Source organism: Leucoraja erinacea, chromosome 10 (assembly GCF_028641065.1).
Source record: "Leucoraja erinacea ecotype New England chromosome 10, Leri_hhj_1, whole genome shotgun sequence".
Classification (NCBI taxonomy): domain Eukaryota; kingdom Metazoa; phylum Chordata; class Chondrichthyes; order Rajiformes; family Rajidae; genus Leucoraja; species Leucoraja erinaceus.
In genome coordinates, this window is record NC_073386.1 from 45,112,133 (window position 1) to 45,133,005 (window position 20,873).

The following is a 20,873-nucleotide window of genomic DNA, read 5'->3' on the forward strand; positions in this document are numbered from 1 at the left end:
CCCCAGAGCCCTGCAATTCACTGTGAAGGTCCTGCCCTGGGTTTGACTTCCCAAAAATGCAACTCTTTGCACTTATCTGCATTAAACTCCATTAACCATTCCTCAGCCCACTTGCCCAACTGATCAAGATGCTTCTGTAATTTTTGATAACCATCTTCGCTATCTACAATATCACCCTCTTTAGTATCATCTGGAAATTTACTAATCATGCGTTGTACATTATCATGACATTGGGATAGTATTGGCTGGGACAGCTTTACATCTACCCTGTTCCACAGCTGATGTACACTCTGTACACCCAGGATCAATGAGCATGCTGTTACATCGATGGTTGATGGTAAGAAGCTATTTCTGTACTTGGTGGTCACAATTTTCAGGCTACTCAAGTCATAGAGTGAGTACAATTACAATTTTATTTGGACAAATATATGGAAAGGAAGGGTTTAGAGGGCCATAGACCATCTATGGAAAAATGAGTCTAGCTCAATATGCCAACTTGGTAGACATGGACAAGGTAAAATGAAGGGCCTGACTCCATGCTCTACAGCTCTGACTCTCTGGCACTACAACAATATAAAACCTTTTGTTGAATATCAGATTTTTAAAATTGTGAATGTAATCTTTATTTTCTCTTGCTACAGACTGTTTCGGTGACAGAGTCTAAGGAGAGTGTGCTTGGAGGAGTCCTGAAGGTTCTTCTTCACACTATGGCCTGTAACCAGAGTGCGCTTTACCTGCAGCATTGTTTTGCGACACAGAGAGCCTTGGTATCCAAAGTAGGTGTTGCATTGTTGTTGAATTAGCGTGCAGGACTGTTGTGCTGAAAAAGACAAGTGGGGGCAGGACAAAGCAAATGATAGGTAGATATAGGTGAGGGGCGGGGCTTCATTGGCAGATGGGTGGAGTAAGTGATAAAGATTAGAGATGAAAAAGAGATAAAAAGATGCCAGATAAGGAGAGAATAAGAGTAAAATCTAAACCCTACTCTTCCTTGCAGACTTTGGTTGGGGTTTCGCTGTTGAGCTACACAATGGATCTAGTACAAGATGCAGCAGACCCTGTATACTTGAAGCAATGACCTACAAGAATGTAGCATTACTCTAATTACCAGCTTAGATTCTCCATTTTGGTAATATAAAAGATCATTGGTGTGATTCTTCAATATTGTATGGGAGAATATATGCCAGTCCAATCAATTTATTTGAAAAATGTTTGGAAATAATTTTTTACCATCCAGATATCACACTATTATGTACAAGAGAAAGAGTCCAATCAATTTCTTTCACTTGAGAAAAAAGCAAAGCACCAGTCATCCTCAGATCTCTTTAACAGTGTTTTTCTGTTTTTAAGTTACTCATTAATTTACCTTGACAGCACAGGATATTGCTGAGCGATGAATTTAGAAAAACTAAATATATTTGATTATTTAAAATGATGCACTCGAAAATCCAGTCGCAATGTGGCAATGCACCAACACTGAAAGACTACTGTTAGAAACATTGTGAAAAGACGGCATTCAGGTGACTGCAGTACTTTACTTTAGCTTAGATGTGGTGGAAACATACTCTTCATATTAAATGTCTGTGACGCTCCAGGTTTAAAATATGCTTATACTTCTTATTACTATGAAGGCGAGAGTACATGTTGATGACCTCTATTGATCTGAAGAAAATATGCATTGTTTCTTTCAAAAAACAAAAAACAAGGAATTTAAGAAGTTGATTAATTTGATTTATCCCCTTTGTTACAGTTTCCTGAACTGCTTTTTGAAGAAGAAACTGAACAGTGTGCTGATCTTTGCTTAAGGCTCCTGCGACATTGCAGCAGCAGTATTGGCACGATCCGAGCACATGCCAGTGCATCACTTTACCTCCTCATGAGGCAAAACTTTGAGATTGGAAATGTAAGAGTTTTCAACACCATTTGAACTTTGCTTAAAGTTTTCAGATGTTATATTTTCTAATTGTTGTTAAAAATCCAGTCTGAGTAGGAACATTAAGTAATTGTTGTTTTTCCTCTCAGAACTTTGCACGGGTGAAGATGCAAGTGACTATGTCCCTTTCCTCGCTGGTTGGAACGTCCCAGAATTTTAATGAGGAATTCCTGAGAAGGTCTTTAAAGACAATACTGACATATGCCGAGGAGGATCTGGAATTGAGAGAAACGACCTTCCCTGACCAGGTAATTTATTTACATAATACAATTTAAGACTACGGGATATCACAAAGTCCTTTGCAGTAAATTCAGCACATCTAGATTAGATACATCTGTGGGATATATGTCCAGATTACAGGTGCACAACCTTTTATCCGAAAGCCTTGGGACCAGACACTTGTCGGATTTCGGACATTTTCGGATTTCAGAATGGAAGATTTTTAGCGTAGATTAGGTAGGTAGCGCGGGCGGCTTGAAAAGTCTGGAGCTGCTGCCTCCTCCCGGGTGACCGGGAGAATCATTGTATAAATGTTAGTTAGTTAGTTTGGAGGGATTTTATGTGGTGGTGGTGGAGTCGGGGTGAAGGGGGAAACTTTAATTCTTAGTCCCCTACCTACCTGGTCGGCGACTCCCAACCTCGCGGAGCTGGGGGCTCCGTCCGGCCGTGGGCGGCGCGGGTTGTAGCTCCGACCCCGGCAACTCTACCCCTGGCTGCGAGGCGCTTCAAATCCAGCGCGGCCCGCGGCCGGACGTCCCAGCTCCGTGAATGTCGGGAGTCGGCGGCATCGCAGTGCTGGGATACCAGCGGGGAGCGGGCAATGCCTTACCGGGTCGCCGTGCGGCAAGCTCCGGAACGCTGTGGCCGCCGACACACAACATTGCGGAGCGTCGCTGGATTTGGAACCGCGGAGCTGGGGGCTCCGTCCGGCCGCGGGAAACGCCGGTTGGAGCTCCGACCCCGACAACACTACCCCTGGCTGCGCGGCTCCAAATCCAGCGACGCTCCGCGATGTTGTGTGTCGGCGGCCACAGCGCTCCGGAGCTTGCCGCTGCGACGCCGCCGAATCCCGACAATTGGCGCCGCCCACAGCCCCACCGGCCACAGCGCTGCGGAGCTTACTGCACGGCGAACCGGTAAGGCACTGACCGCTCCCCGCCTCTCCGACCAGGTAGGGGACTAAGAATTAAAGTTTACCCCTTCACCTCCCTTCACATAAAAGCCCTCCAAACTAACTGACTAACATTTAAGCAATGATTTACAGATGTTTAAGCGTCTCCCGGTCTCCAGGGAGGAGGCAGCCGCTACAGTAGTACAGACCTGGGTTGACCGTGGGTCGTTTTGGGTCAAGTTTGGCGCCAAACGCGAGCTTTGGTGCGCAGACGACATCTGGAAAAAATGGCCGGTTTTCGGAGCTTTTCGGTTTCTGGAACACCGGATAAAAGGTTGTGCACCTGTATTTGTTTTTTGTGATATTTGGCTAAAGAATAAATATTGGCCAGGACAACTGGCGAACTCCCAGCTTAATTACAAATAGAGCAATTATATATTTTAAATTTACCTGCAAGGGCAGATAGTTGCTTGATTAAACTTGGCATGGAAATAGGCCCTTCAGCCCACAGAGTCCATGCTAATCGTCAAGCACTCATTCATACCAACTCTACTCTAATCCCATTTTATTCTCCCTATGCAATTTACAGTGGTTAATTAACCTGTCTGTTTTGTGGGAGAGACAAGCATTAGATTAAATCCACATGGAGAACTGGCAAACTCCAAGCAGACAGCACCTGAGGTCAGGATTGAACCTGGGTTGCTGGAGGCTGTGAGGCAGTAATTCCACTATGTCACCCTTTCTTACCTGAAAGATGGCATCTTGTACAGTGCAGAATATCATTGGTTCTTTACTGGAGTACCAACATGGATTACGTGCTTGTATCTGGAGTAGGACATAAACCCGCCACCTTGTTTAGCAAAATTGCTAAAACCTAATTACACTTATTTCAAAATCTTTTCCTCATAATTTATAAAATGCTTCCAACTGGAGTCAGAAGGACTTTGTTGGATAACAAATTCATAAGTATAACCTCGTTCTATTTTGGAAGCATGAATTTGCACTTTAGGGAACTGAAGTAAACGATATGGGACTATGGAAACAGTTACCTGGACCAGAAATAGGTTTTTAAATCAAAGGAGTGGCACTCTCTGAAACTCAGGACATTTGTCATCTTGTGCATTTTAAGAATGCATATTTGTGATTGATTTATTAGCAAAGTCATTTGCATAGTATTAAAACTAAACTTTGATTTGGCTTTGCATGATATTTTTGGTTAAATTATAATTCTCTGTGTTCTAATTTTTATTCTTGGGCTTGTTTTTGAATATTGCCTGAACTGTTTGGGTATTCTTCATGGTTGAAGTAAATATTTTGCATTTCCCCGCTGTTCATTATTACTGTGCTAATTCTGTTGTAGGTGCAGGACCTGGTTTTTAATCTCCACATGATCCTCTCCGACACGGTGAAAATGAAAGAACACCAAGAAGATCCAGAGATGCTCATTGATCTCATGTACAGGTACATTGTTGCAAATGTTCAGCGGCTGGTAAATTAATAATACAGGATGCTTTCTACATTTCATCTGAATTTATTCCGCTAGCCTCTGCTTTTCTCAAGGCTCCAATTCATGAAGTCACAGGGGCAGTAATATTCATGGTTCCTCACTCAGACATCAAATTGCTAACAGACATTCATGCTGTACTCATCCATCATAACATCAGAGCAGGATTCATTAGATAGAAATCTAGACTAGGAACTTAGCTGGGAGTTTTCAACACTACCGTTGCCTTCCCTGAGATTTATTGGCTCTCAGTATCCAGCTTGCCCTACACCCCGAGTTCCTTTTGTCATGCCTCTGATTTAATCGTGCAGTTGTTTGAAAGTTGGTGGAGGATTGTTTAGCCTTCAACAGTGAAGCGAGTGGTAGGAATATGCATGGGAGTGGCCTCCTCTTGTGCTTCCCACGTAACAAAATGTTAAGTTCGGCAACTTAGCTAACAAAAAAGTCTGTAGGCCGGTACTTCCAAAAGGCAGCAATCATATTTAGTCATGAATATCGGAAACATCTAAGAATCCGTGTGAGAAATTTCCATTGAATCTTGAGTAATATTTGGTAGACCAGTAACAGGTTTCCTCAAGGAAACTATGACAGAAATATCCCTTTTAGAACAAAACACTTGAACAGTTGTTACAAAACAGAATTTATGAGAGCAATGGAATATCAGAAAAGAAGGATATAGTTCAACTTAGGTGATTTTAATTGTTCCCATCCACTAGCCAAAACTTACCATTCATCGAAGGGTCTTGGCCCGAAACGTCACCCATTCCTTTCCTGCTGCTTGTCCTGCTGAGTTACTTCAGTATTCTGTGTCCGTCTTCGGTGTAAACCAGCATCTGTAATCCCTTCCTACACACTTACCATTCATCTGGCTGAAGGGACAAGCAGAACAGTAGGTCCATATGGATGACATCTCCTGCCAAACTATGTGTCAGTTATCATACAGTTTTAAACACTTATTATCATTCTGTGCTGCAAATAATGCATTCATAGTGTCATACAGCTCCCTGGAGTTTTGGGCCAAACTCATCCATGCCGACCAAGTTTCCCCATCATAGCGAGTTCCACTTGCCCACGTTTGGCCCATGTCCATCTAAACCTTTTCTATCCATGTACCCACTAAAATGACTTAAATGTTGTTATTGTATCTACTTCATCTACTTCCGCTGATAGCTTGTTCAATATCCTACCTCCCACTGTGAAATAGTTGCCCCTCTGGTTCCTTACAAATCTTTCCCATTTCACCTTAAACCTATGCCTTCTAGTTTGCGATTTCCAACTAACCTAAAAAAATCATAACACACTGTAATAAATAATGGAAGGAAATCTTATTTATTGAGATCTCTCTCAAATGATTTTATACATCTCTAGTGTTGTGATTTCCCTAACCTAACCTAAAAAAGACTGTGCATTCATCTTATTTATTTCTCTCCATGATTTTATACATCTCTGTAAGACCACCCCTCAACCTCCAACACTCTGCAAGTCATAGCCTGCCCAATCTCTCCCCTATAGCTCAGCCCCTCAAGTTCTGGCAACATCCCTGTTAATCTTCTCTGCAGCCTATCCAGTTTAATGATATCCTTCCTATAACATAGTGAACACAATACTTCTGGCACGACTCACCAACCTTGTGAGCAACTGTAATAACTTCCCAGCTTTTATACTTAATTTCCTGACTGATAAATGTTAGTGTGCCACAAGCCTTCTTTACCATCCCTTTCTACCTACGATGCCACTTTCAGGAAATTATGTCCTTGTTTTCCAAGACCCTTCTGCTGTACAACACTCCTCAGGGCCCTACCGTTCACCATGATGGTCCTTCTGTGGTTCAACATCTCAAAGTGCAACACCTCACACTTATCTGAATTAAACTACATCAGCCATTCCTTAGCCCACATGCCCAGTTCCACAAGATTGCATTATAATTCTTGATTACCATAATCTACCGCCTATTTTACTGTCTTCTGCAAACTTAATAATCATGCCTTGTATATTCACATCCAAATCATTGATACAGATAGCAATGCGCATAGCACCGATTCCTGAGGCACACCAGTAGGTACAGCCTCCAGTCCAAAATAATCCGGCACCACCATACTCTATGAAGCCAATTCTGTGTTCATTTAGCTAGCTCACTCTTAAACCCAAGTGATCTAACCTTCCAGGCAGCCTGCCATGCAAAACTTTATCAGTGGTCTTGCTGAACTCCAGAAAGACTACATCCATGACCCTGGCCTCATCAGTCTTCTTGGTTACTTCTTAAAAAAAAACGATCAAATTCACATGACATAAACCCATGCCGACTATCCCTAATCAATCCCTGTCTTCCCAAATGCAATTATATCTGATCCCTCAGAATCCTTTCCTGTAACTTTGCTACTTTCATTTTTGTAGATTGTAATGAATAATGAAATATCCAGTAAAGGAAATTGATTCAGTGTGGTAGTTTAGAAGTGTAGACCAAATGTGTATAACAATTGCATTAAAATGACCACAAAACAGAATCTCTGGGAAACCAGTTATTTGGTTGATTCCAGTAACAGATGAAATAATGTAAGTATAACTCGGGTAGAGACGTACCTATAGACTTATTTAAATCCACCATCGAGGATATTCTTGAGTCATGGAACTAGGATTTCAAGATTCACTGCATAATCTAATCTCAGCAAGATTACCCATTAAGATGCCATGTGGCGTGAAAACAAAAAGTTGAATCCGTACAGCTTACAGCTGAGATGGCCACTGTGGATTAGATGGTACTTCCTTTTAGTCAGTCATGGCTTGTTATTTAGATTCAGAAAAATGCCTAAGAGTTCGACAGCACCCATTGATCCTTGCAGAGAAGAATCGATACTTTCAGGAGGGAAAAGAAGAAGATTTGGAAATGGGATAAAGGAAGAGAAGAAGAAAACTAAAACTAAATGGTATGCTTGGGTTATTTTGATTTGAGCCTGCAAGCTTATCAGTGCTTGATATGTTTTTTTCATTTTTCGTCGGTTAGAATTGCTAAAGGGTACCAGACTTCACCAGATCTGCGTCTAACGTGGCTCCAAAACATGGCTGGAAAGCACTCAGAGAAGAGCAACCGTGCTGAAGCAGCACAGTGCCTGGTGCATTCAGCAGCACTTGTAGCAGAATACCTAAGTATGTTGGAAGATCGCAAGTATCTCCCAGTTGGATGTGTGACCTTCCAGGTGAGATTGGATTCGTTTTTTCACATCTGCATAAAATCATCCAGTATAAATTGATTTTTTTCCTGTATCCTCTCATTTTTGATATTCCTGGGATAAATGTTAATGTTGCCTGAAGCAAAATGAAGTTCCATCCCATAAAGAGAATGAAAGGATGTACTGATAGGGTGAAATGAAGTAGGATGAAAGGAGGTTCCAGTAAGGTGCACGCACTGGCACAGACTAATTGGGCCAAATGACTGTTTTGATTGTTTGACGTGATGGTTATTACAGAAATGCCCTTTTACCTTCAGATCAGGATCATTCCCTGTATAGTGTGGTGATGCTGTGAACTTGGGTCAGATGGAGACATATTAACTACATTTAAAGCCCTTTGTTTGGAAAGAGAACTACAGCCAGGTTGATGAATATTCTGATGAAAGATCATAGGCCTAGAATATTAACTCTCTCTCTCCCTTTAAGAAGAGATACATGGATGAAGGGCGGCTGACGGGCCTGGCAAGTGGGAGCGCATTGCGCGGGCACGACTGCCACGTTGAAACTTGTTTCTCTCTCTCTCTCTCCCTTTAAGTCTGTATGTTTTGCTGTGCGTTTTCTAATCACAGCCAGATTAATTTATGTTCCTGGAGGGAGCGGGGGCAATAGCAATTGCGTTGACTGGAGGAGATACTGGTGGCAACTTCATCCATGTACCTCCTCTGTTTCCCACAACTCTGCTCTCACCTGCACTTTCCCCAGATAGAAATGGGGTTGAGTTCCCCTTGCCCTTACCTTTCACCCTATCTGCCTCTGCATCCAAAACGTTATTCTCTGACGCTTCTGCGAGATTTAATGGTGATTCTACCACCAGTCACATCTTCCCCTACCGTTTCTGCTTTCTGCAGACACCATTCTCTCTGACTCCTTGGTTTGCTAAACCCTTCCCACTCATCCTTCCTCCTCCCCAGGCACTTTTCCTTGCAACATCAGATGCCAAACATGTTCCCCCAATCATCCTTCACCTCCAATCAGCTCTTCCAGGTGAGCTAGAGGTTGACACGCACCTCCACCAATCTCGTCTGATGCAATTTGTTTTCTTGATATGGTCTCTCCTAATTGGTAAGATCAAACGTGGATGAGATGATTCCACCCCCCCACCCCCTCCCCCTCACACACACCAAGTTCATGTAGTTCATTACAGTTTATAGGCTCCTATACATTCTTCCCGATAGCAAGAGTCAAATGAGAGCATGGCCAGGGTGGTGTGGGTCTCTGATGGTGCTGGCTGCCTTTTTGAGACAACGACTCCTGTAGATTCCTTCGATAGTGGAGAGGTCAGTACGTGATGGACTGGGCAGTGTTCACCACTTTTTGTATTCTACTTTTGCAACTAGTCAATATGCTCTCCACTGTACACCTGTAGACTATAATCAATATAAGCTGGAGAAAAATTATGAGGATGTTGCCAGGACTCCAGGGCCTGAGCCATAGATTGAGGTTGAGCAGGCTAGGACTCTATTCCTTGGAGCGCAGGAGGGTTGATGATCTTATAGAGGTGCATAAAATCATGAGAGGAATAGATCAGGAAGGCGAACAGAGTCTTGCCCAGAGCAGGGGAATCGAGAACTAGAGGACAGGTTTAAGGTGAGGGGGAAAGATTTAATCAGGAGAAGACCGGGGACTCTGGTGCCGACGACTCACCGTCACCGTCGCGGAGCTGGCCGAGTCCAGAGCGGGTGGAGCGGTGGTGGAGCGCTGCTGCTGCTGCGGCCCGACCTCCGGAGATTCGGAGGCTGCAACTGCGGGTCTGCGGACGGCGGCACCGGGAGCCCGCGGGTCCCTGGAGGGAGACCGCTTTTCAGGGCTCCTGCAACGGCGACTTCTCCCGCCCGAGTTGCGGGGTCGAAGAGCTCCTGGAGCGGGGCCTAACATCACCGCCCCGCGCGGCTTGGAATGGCCGCGGGACTCTGCGAGCGCCCGCCGGGGGCTCCAACATCAAGAACCCGGTGTGCGACCTTGCACCACCCGGCGTGGCTTTAATGGCCGCGGGACAATCGCCATCGCCAGCCAGGGGCTTTGACTTTGACTCTGACATCGGGGGGGGGGGGAGAGTGCAGTGGAGAGATGAGTTTTTTTTGGCCTTCCATCACAGCAATGTGATGGATGTTTATGTAAAATGTAAATTATGTTGTGTCTTGGGTCTATGTGTTTGTATGTATGGCTGCAGAAACGGCATTTCGTTTGGACCTCAAGGGGTCCAAATGACAATCAAATTGACTATTGAATAGGAACCCAAGGGGTAACATTTTGACACAAAAGGTGGTAGCTGTATGGAATGAGCTACCAAGGAGGTAGTTGAGGCAGGGACGATCTAACGTTTAAGAAACATTTAGACAGGTACATGGATAGAACAGTTTTAGAGGGATATACTAGACGGCCCGTCGGGTTGCCATTGTAACGCCAGTTAAGTGCACACGGAAGTATTAGATGAAAATGGCGCTGGGCCTGGCAACCCTCCCCCAACTGCGTAAGCGCGGCTGACGGGCCCGGGTAGTGGGAGCGCACTGCGCAGGCGTGACTGCCACATTGAAACTTGCCCCATTCACAATATAAAGTTCATTAAAACATTTTTAAGTGATTTACATTTGAAAATATAACGAAACTTGATACTGCACACCGCAGGCGAATGGTGAGTGAGGCGCCCCTAAAATTGTTGTATTATCGTGTACGGTTTTGACTGTATTTCGGGAACATACATACAAACATACATACAATATGAGACTTTTAGTTTTATATATCATATATATATATATATATATATATATATATAAACAATTTTTATATAAATATATATATAAATAGACAGACAGACAGACAGACAGACTGACCAAATGCAGGCAGGTGGGATCAGTGCAGATGGGACATGTTGGCAGATGTGGGCAAGATGGGGGCAAGATGGGGTCAAGGACATGTTTCCACAATGTAAGACTTTATGACAAGCTTATGGTAAAATGTGTTTTTGTCATTGCAATCATCTGAAATTTGTATCTTGTTATGTTTCCTTGCAGAACATCTCTTTCAATGTTTTGGAGGAGTCTGCAGTTTCTGATGATGTCCTTTCACCAGATGAGGAAGGGATCTGCTCTGGGAAGTATTTTACAGAAGCTGGTCTTGTGGGATTGATGGAGCAAGCCGCCGACCTGTTTTCAATGGTATATATTGTTCCAATTTCATAGCTGTCTTGTGTTGCTGTCTTGGTGAGTGGAATGGCATCCATGAAGGGCACCAGACCAAGTTACATGTGAATGAGTAGTGATGGCAGGTGCAATGTTCCTCCTGCAGAATGTGGGAAGTCGGGGAAACTGCTGGTGTCACTGGCTACACCTGTGGGAAGTGTGTCCAGGTGCTGCTCCTTAAAGATGAGTTGGGGAACTCGAGCTGCAGCTGGATGACCTCAGGATCATACGGGAGAATGAGAGCTTCACAGATCAAAGTTATGATGAGGTGGTCACACCTAAGGTACAGGAAAAGGGTAGTGGGTGACCGTGAGGAAAAGTAGTAGACAGAAAGTGCAGGTGACCCTTGTGCCCATTCCCCTTCAAAACAGATTTGGATACTGTTGGGGGGGGGGGGGGGGGGGCTGAGAAGTCAGGGATGAGCAGCAGCAGTCAGGTCTGTGGCACAGCAGTGAAAGGTAATGTCAGGCAGAGCTAAAGTGGAGGAGACTCGACAGTTCGGGTGACAGACAGGTGATTCTACAGCAGCAATCAAGTCTACAGGATACCATGGGCTATATGTAACTGAGCTGTGTTTGATGTTACACAGTTCAGAACAGTGACAGCAAACAGACACAGAGAAATAATGCTGGAAGAAGCTGGTTAAGGTTGTATAAGAAAACATTCCCTGAATGATTGTTGATTTCTGTGAATTCATAACTTACTTTGAGTAAGGTTGGTGCATATTATATGAGGCTCATTTTTCTCTTGCTATTGTTAATAATTTCGGACTTTCGAATAACAGGCTGGAATGTACGAGGCAGTTAATGAAGTTTACAAAGTTCTAATTCCAATCCACGAGGCTAATCGTGATGCAAAAAAACTGGCGGCTATTCATGGTAGACTCCAAGATGCATTCAGCAAAATAGTTCATCAGGTAATTAACCTTAGTCTTTGGTTAAATGTAAATTCAGATGTTTTGGAAAAAATATAATTGAAAATATTTGATATAGGTAAGTTCTTAGCAAAAGTATTGACTGTCAGTTTTCCTGTAAGAATTACGCATTTGGAATCATGTATCTGGAAGTTTAGGTTTAAATTGAACGTGCATGCTAATCCTAATTTTCTAGGAACGTTATCTGTTTTGTGACGATTTTACATGACTCTACTTTCTATTACACAGAGTACTGGCTGGGAGGTAGGTATCACTTCAGTTGATGTTGGAGCACTAATGTTTATTCTGAGACTCATGCGAATGCTTTGCCCGTGTGTGTGCTGCCTGTGGGGATTCTGTTGTGAAGTCATTTCTTTTGATCTCAGAATTGTAAATTCTTCTGCTGAGGTCATATGAAATGCTTTCAAAAGAACAGATCTCACAGACAGTGCGTGTCAAATAAACATTTTCTCACTAATGAAGAGTCCTGTGAATGAGTCACTTCCATCATCGCTAGCTTTTATTTATTTTTTGTTTCACAGACATCTTATTGCCTCTCACTGCTATTGGCAGTAAGGTTATTATTTGTTCTAGTTCTGACATACATTTTTTCTTCAATGCAATTGTTTGCGTTCATTATTCACGAGTCACACATCGCAACATTGCATGGTAAAGTACATTACTAGCCTGTTTGCCTGTCCAATGGTGATCACTGTTAGCTTCCTTTACATCTTGATCACTTATCTTGTGGTGTGTACATGTTAACCCTCTTATACAGATGCTGCCTGCTCTGCTGTGCTATTTGAGTGTGTTTGATTGATGTTGTCTTTTTAATTTACTTTTATTGCTGGAATTTATTGCTATTTTTGTTTCAAAGATCCCCGCCCTGATTAAAATAATTTATGTTTTCTCCCCTCTCTCCTTTTTTTGCTCGCCCTGGTGGTGGCCCCTTCTTCCCACTTTTATTACTTTCCTATTGTGGTAAGTTTTGCACTTTGTTGATCTATTGCAATAGCTGATGCAATCACTGAGCAGTCCTTGTTGGGGGAAAGAAATTAAATTTGCTATCATTCAACGCGTTTTATTTTATTTTCCTGTATTGCACAAAGTATTGCATCCCACCTACCTGTGTTCATTCTGTTAGAATCAAGATGGTGCTTTATGTGAATAAATATTCAAATCATTCGTCAATATTCACTCCCAAAACCTTTTTTATCTGTAGTTATTATTAACTTTAGCAGAGTAAAAGGTGAGGCCAACAACCCTATTCCAGGACCATCAGTTTTGCCAAATCCTCTCCTGTTTATGTTGATTACTGCAGCAGTTACTTGTTCACTCTAATAAATTCAATTGAGGCAAAATCCTGACAGTTAGTTACCACAAAGCTTTCATATCCAGTTATCACAGAATAGGTATAGTGTAGTCAAGAGTGTTTTATTGTCAAATGTGCCAGATAGAGCAATTACATTCTTACTTTTAGAAGAAAGTCATTGTGTGCTTCACATCCACACAGTCATTATGTAGGAGCACTACCCCACTCTCCCCGTTCTTTCCATTCATACACTTATCCTACTCTGCCTTCCCAGGCAGTGTGCTCCCAGTTTGACCCAGACACTGTAAAAAAGGCTTTTCCTCACATCTGATTCGGTTCTGTTGCCAATTCATTTAGATTTTCTGGTTCTTGATTCTGCCTCTCTCTATCTACCTGGCTGATTAAAAATATCTCTTTCAGATTCTGGGACAATCTCCAATTCTTTGGAGAACAGGACCGGCTTCTCCATTATATCCACACAACAAATGCCTCTTTTACTGGAATAAATTTACTAAATCTTTACCTTGCCAACTAAAAAGCCTGTGACATCGTTCCTTAAACAGGGCCAAATATGACCATGATTTCCTTATTCTTGTATTCTATGTCTCTCTTTATGAAGCCCAGGGTCCTCCCTACCCTACCCATTCAATGAACAGTGCTTGTATGTCCCAGATCTCTCTTTTCCTTTTAAATTCTGCCTTCAGGTTTATAGTGCCTCTTCTCATTCTTCGTAAAAGTATAATTTCACAGAGTCTCCTGCACTCGCTTAAAAAGTTGCCTAAGTGGGACAGGCCCTTAATAGTTCTCTTGTACAGAGGAAGATTATCACAGGCCGTGGGTCGAGGTGCCAAAAGGGCTCTAGATTTTAACTTTCGTGACCCATGTCTTGTATCTATTTGAAATTTGGCACAGATTTAGATAAAACATCATTCATAAGGAATTGTTTAAGAAAAAACTGCAGATGCTGGAAAAATCGAAGGTAGACAATAAGGCTGGAGATGCTGCCTCACCTGCTGAGTTTCTCCAGCCTTTTTGTCTACTTATTGATAAGGAATTCATAACTCGTCAGTGCAAAAAGTTACACATTAATTAATTAAGCTAATTAGGAAAAGTAATAGCGCCCTCTTGTGCTCAATAATATATAGGTATATGGGAACATTGCATACGGGACTGCCGCAGAGGTCCCGGGTTTCACCGGCTCCTGAACCTGCCTAATAAATGGGTGAGGGCAGATCCTGTGCATTCCCCAGTTTACTGAACCTCACTGACTGCCAGTGTGCAGAGTGGGGGTCACGGCCACAGTGGGACTGGGGCAGTGCCGGGCTGGGGGAAGGCTAAGGCATCTTCCACTGAGAGGAAAACGCCTAACCCTAACTCGCCCCCCCCCCCCTTCCAGAGCTTCCCACGGCTGGAGCTGGAGCCGATCTGGGACCGGCTGCGGGCTCCGTATATGTGGGGCCGCTCAGCGGGTCCACCTCGGCCAGCATGCCGTTCTAGATCAACAACAGCAGCCCACCCGACGCACGATTACACCGAATGTCAACATTGTGGGGAGCAGCTCTGCCCTGCACGCCGCCCGGGCTGACTTCAGCACCCCCATAGTGCCAGCTCCGTCAGTCCGCCCGAACGCTCGCTGCAACACCGGCCGGCCGACTGCCCGACCGACCACTCACTGCAACACCGGCCGGCCAACAGCCCGACCAACCCCTCACTGCACCCACCGGCTGGCCGACAGCCCGACCGATTGACTGACCCCCTCTCTTCCCCCCTGCTGCCTGGCCCAGGGCCGCCTTCAGCACCCCCATAGTGCCGGCTCCGTCACGGAAGTCCTCAGAAACAAAACGTCTGCGGGCTGGATGTTTTCGGGTTACGGGCAGGATCTGGCCTGTGAGCCGTAGGTTGCCCTAACCCTAACCCTCTTCCACTGAGAGGAAAATGCCTAACCCTGACCCTGACATTAACGCTGACCCTAACCCTAATCCTAACCCTAGCTCCACATTTTAATTATCATTTTTATTTCACAGTTCTCAACATCATAACTTTACAAAGATAAATCAGTTATAATACAAAATGTTAGCATTACCTTTCTTCCTTCGAAACCTTGCTATTTTTGTGATGTTATTAGGAGGCAGCTATGATCCCAGTGTGCTTGCTGCCTAGCTAGCATGAAACAAAGCGCGTGATTGGCGTCCGACTCAATGTTAAACGTGCTTTGATTGGACAATTATTACTCAGAAAATTTGAGTTTTTTCTCATATTTAAAAAATATATGCAGGTTTTGTTCTTGACCAGTTTCAGGTATGATTTCTATAATATTTTTACACAATTCGTTATAAATACAGGTAGATACGTGATTTGGGTCACGAAATGAAACGAAAAAGCACCTCGGCCCACGGTCTATCGGGGGGCAATGTTTGTAGTCCATCAGGTCTGTATTCGGGATCCATGAGTGCCAGACCAGGGAGTTTCAATCTATATTACTAACCTCCTCAGAGTTCACTACATGTCTTACGTGATCTGAAAACTTTTATATTATCGCTCTGTATACCCAAGTCCAGATGATTAATATACATTAAAATATTAGTGTCTAGAACTGACCTCTATTGTACACTATATTGTATACTTCCCTTCAGTCTGAAAAGCCTTTCACTATAATTATTTTCTTTAAGCAATTTTTTGTTCATAATATGATAGTTTATTTTATCCCATTGCCTTCAATCTTGACGATAAGCATGTTATTGCGCACCAATTCATTGGACATCCTTTGGAGGTCCTGATGTATGTGAGCTGCATTTCCCTCATCATGGAAAACTCTTATATCGTTGGTGACTTGATATGTAAACATATCTTAGACCTATATATGGGGGTTTCCCCAAAAGGGAAGGTTGTAGATTGCAGAGGTACTTCAACTAGTTAATGTCCTGTTAATAAGTTGATGCCTTGTGTGAAGCTACCTCACAAGATTTTGTTTAATTTAGTTTAGAGATACAGCGCGGAAATAGGCCCTTTAGCCCACTGAATCCGCACCAACCATTGATCCCCGCAACACTATCATACACACACTAGGGACAATTTGCACCAAGCCAATTAACCTACAAATTTGTACGTCTTTGGAGGGTGTGAGGAAACCGAATATCTAGGAGGAAACCCACGCTGTCACGGGGAGAACATACAAACTCCGTACAGACAGCACCCATAGTTGGGATCAAATCTGGGTCTTTGGCGTTACAAGCTCTGTGAGACAGCAACTCTATGAATGAAATGAATGAAGCAAAGCTTTGTTTGCAGAGGCATGTCATTTAAAAGGCTGCAGTTTCTCATTGCACCCCAGCTCCCCAACAGAGTCCCTTCTGAGAAAAGACAAGTGCTGTTAGTCATTCCTCTGGCTGTTGTCCAGAAAGCTATGAAACTGCAATGATGTTCCCTGGTCCATTGACTCAATGCTGAATGGGACCTGCTAGTAGAATATTGTTATTTGCTATCTGTCACTATGAAGGAATAGGTTAGCCTATGAAGAGCATTTGTCGGCACTGGGCCTGTACTCGCTGGAGTTTGGAAGAATGAGGCGGGACCTCATTGAAATACATAACAGTGAAAGGCTTGGATAGAGTGGATGTGGAGAGGATGTTTCCACTAGTGGGAGAGTCTAGGACTCGAGGTCATACAATTAAAAGATGTTCTTTTTGGAAGGAGATGAGAAATTTATTTCGTCACCTGGTGGTGAATCTGTGAAATTATTTGCCACAGAAAGCTGTAGAGGTCAAGTCAGTGGATATTTTTATGGCAGAGACATAAATTTTTGATTAGGTACAGGTGTCAGAGGTTATGGGGGGGGCAGGAGAATGGGGTTAGGAGAGATAGATCAGCCATGATTGAATGGCAGTGTAGACTTGATGGGCCGAATGTCCTAATTCTACTCCTACCACATGACTTTATGACTATTCATTCTTCTGACCTGAAATGAGCTGGTGCCGAGCCGAACGTCTGCTTTCTCTCAAATCAGCAGCATACTGGATACAGAGGATATTCAGCTAAGAAGAATGGGAACAGCTTCTAGACATGCCACACTTTGCCTTTAGCTAGAGGCAGGCACTCACCTCACAGGAAACTCTCAATCGCAAGGCCCCGTATGGGGAGCAGAGACCTCCAATGTCCCTTTGGCATGGGAAGAATAACTGTTCCTTGAAGGAACAGAAGAAAGGCTTCTACTGTCTAATATCTTAATTATAGCTTGTGTATTATGCCGTTCCATGGAATTGTTACACAAAAACAGGAAACTATTCCATTATGTTATCTATTTCTCCCTGGGTTGGTGTTTGCCTTGCTAAGATTCTCTTTGAGCAGTAATTTTCGAAATACTATTTTAGTGTGATACATGATCATAAAAGAGGTTTAGTTTCATGAGATCAGATTAAAATAGTTGACAACCTGGTCATTTTTGGAGTCATCATTTGGAGTCCCAAGAGTTGTCTGATTTCTATCAACTGAAACCACCATAAAATAGATGGTCGAATTGTTCTTACATTGATCGTTTGGAACATTTGTGCTACGTGGGTGGTACTGAATTTGGTTACCTAATAAGAATGAACATGCATAAACACCTTATTCAGTTTACCACCCCTTCAGTCTTCCGCAAACACATGGGAATACAAGTTACGTTTATGTGTTCAAGTCACTTTCATAACTGAACCATCTAAATATATGATCAATCTGGTGGACTTGTGATGCAGCCCCTCCAGACAATGGGACAAGCGGTGCCAAAAAAATAATTATATTTTCAGTTGGGATCTAACCAAAACTCGACAGAAATGTAATATAACTTCCTTTTCTTTATTTTCAATCTCCTTTGAAATAAAGGCTACTTGCTTCATTGATAGAGCAACGATAGGCCACCCAGCCCTTCAAGCCTGTTCTCCAGTCAATATGATCATGGCTGATCTACGGGCCTCATCTCATCTGTGCCAGTTCCCGATTGCCCTCAATTTCTTGATCTTTCAAATTCACTCTTTCAGTAACCCAAGTTAGTTGTCCTCTATAACCTTCCGTGGCAGAGCAATTCCAGAGATTACCACCCTGAGAAGAAATTATTTTGCACCTCAGTTTAAAATGACCGTCCCATATCTTGTAACTTGGTTGCAATTTTATTAACTTGGTTTTAATGATTTATGGTTGATCTTCCAGTTCTCTTTGCTTCATTATATATTCTATTTTATGCTTGGTTGTGAGAAAGAAAGCCTCATATACTTGTCCATGTAAAACACAATTTGCTAAACATTTTCCCCTCGATCAGCTATGTTTCTGTAATGCTTACATCACTTATTGTTGCTTCTACTCAAGAATGAATACAATCATCCTTAAGTTTGGTGAAAAATTTGAGTCTCTACAGCATCTCCCTGAAGGACATCATGTGTTAAATCCCATCACTCAGAAGGCATATCCTGTATTCCTATTTTGTTACGATGGACACAATCAAATAAGATCAAATAGAGCAAGTTGTCCTACAACTTTAGGCTGTGCACGCCATACGCAAGAAGAAGAAGATACGCAAGGAGAAGATACGATAAAACTTTATTTATCCCAGGAGGGAAATTGATCTGTCAAGTCATAAAAACACAACATTTCCAGGACCTATTTCCAAGACAAGTCCAATATGTTCCCTCTCTCTCCGTCCTTCCCCCACCCTAGTTTCACTGTCCTCCTGACTAATTTTATTGTGTGTATGCCCTGTTGTCACCTTCCCCTCAGCCAACAATGAACCATTCTACATTTCCTTGATCATCTGTTTTATCTGTTGTTTTCACACCCTGCCCTTTCATGTCTCTAGTTTCCCTCTCTCTTGACTTTCACTCTGAAGAAGCGTCTCGACCCATTCCTTCTCTCCAGAGATGCTGCCTGTCCCACTGAGTTACTCCAGCAGTTTATGTCTATCTTCCAATTGTCCAATTTAATGTAGTCTAGCCTTTTTCTGATGGTCTCTGTGCACATAAACAATCTGCTTAAAAGTTCAGTTATCAACCTTATTCTTTAGTTCACATATTACTTAACTGTAAGGTAAATACATATGGTCATATTTAAATGTGGATCTTTCAAACACATTAATGTACAAAAATAATGGGGGGGGGGGGTGGTTTAACGTAATGCCTTTGGGAGTGAATATTGCATAAATGTATCTTAAATCACCTCAGCTTTGTTTCCTGCATGTTGCACTTAGTCTACAATCTTAAATATCTGTTGTGTTTAGTAATTCTTCTGATGGTTAGTTTGTGGCTGATCATTGTTGCTTTTCCTGCTGTTATCTCCCATGTCTTTGTTTCACTTGTACACTTTCCATGTGTTGCAAATACATGGTTCATTGTGCTTCAGTTACATACAGCAAAACAAACAAAATAATATATCCATGCAGAAATGCCAATGTAGTAGTACAGATCGGGAAGGCAAATGCTATTTTCCCCACTCCGCAATAGCAAATTGAAAGCAAAATCCTCAATCTTCTAATCCAGTAACATTTATCTGAAATTTGTGTGTCTGGTTTTGATCTTTGCTAAAAGTAGGTATTTCCTTTCCACTGTATGACAGATATTATTTACGTTAAAAGCTGCAATTTGAATATTTTGGACAAGCAAAATGCACCAAAGGCATCCATAACTGACACCTAGAAATGACAGTTAGCATAAACCACATAAACAGGCAAAAAAATTCATGATTATAAAACGTATATTTTAATTGTCAATCTATTCATAATTGCATTCAACACATGCAATCAAAGCAATCATTAACATATCAAAAGATTTTTGTTGGTGATTAAGGATTAACAATACGTGTTGGTGTGAATTGTTTTTTTTTTATCATTTCTTTCCACTACCCAAATGTGCACAGAATTGTTACTTGTGTTAATATAAATGTTATAAATGTTATTGAGGGAATAATGGACTTTTTGAAGTATTACTTTCAGAGATGCTGGGACATACAGTTTTTGCATATTGGAATGGTGGGGCTTGCACATCAGTATCCAGCACAATCTTTCTTAGCCTCCAGGATCAAATTCTTAAATATCTTTCTGCATTACAATTATCTTGGGACAATCCCCTTGTCACAAATTAACAGAAGAAATGTGTAGGCACTTCAGCCTTTGATCATTTCGACCATTATAATACTGAAAAGCTGCCTTTCATTTTTCGTGATTGTACAGTAGATAAGGACGTCGTGAATCTGTATTGAACATGTTTATCTCAATAATGGCAACAACTCACCACACAAACTCCTCAGCGTTCCAGAGAAATAGCGTAGGTGGAGCACAGAAATATAGGGTATTGTCAGGATTAAATCTGATTTGTATCATAGCTCATACATTTAAAGTATAAACTGGCATTTTAGTGATAAGAATTCACACAGTTTCACCAACTTAAATCTTTAAATGACTTTAAGTAGGAAAATATGAAAATATAAATACCAACAAAACACTGTATCAATGGAAGGCAGAATGAAAATGTGGCCATCTGCCTATTAGAGTGCCATATAAATTCTTACTGGAGAGTTAAGAAAATTGAGGGGTATTGTAAAATCTATCCCAAGTTTTTATGTGAAGATTGGGAAATACTCATTCTTTATGCACTACATGTTTTACAATGCCGGAATGGACAGAAAATATCTTAGAGCAGGAAGACAGATCATCATGGTTAAAATGTAATAAATAA

General features: G+C 42.3%; 1 protein-coding gene across 1 annotated transcript in view; it reads left to right on the plus strand.

Moving 5' to 3' along the window:
- Nucleotides 1-20,873, plus strand: part of dock7 (dedicator of cytokinesis 7) — a 134,540-nt gene that overhangs the window by 106,497 nt on the left and 7,170 nt on the right. Inside the window, 8 exon segments of the mRNA XM_055642095.1 lie at nt 642-776; nt 1,751-1,903; nt 2,023-2,181; nt 4,405-4,505; nt 7,550-7,742; nt 10,787-10,930; nt 11,739-11,870; nt 12,117-12,131. Of these exon segments, the coding sequence (XP_055498070.1) occupies nt 642-776; nt 1,751-1,903; nt 2,023-2,181; nt 4,405-4,505; nt 7,550-7,742; nt 10,787-10,930; nt 11,739-11,870; nt 12,117-12,131 (1,032 nt within the window).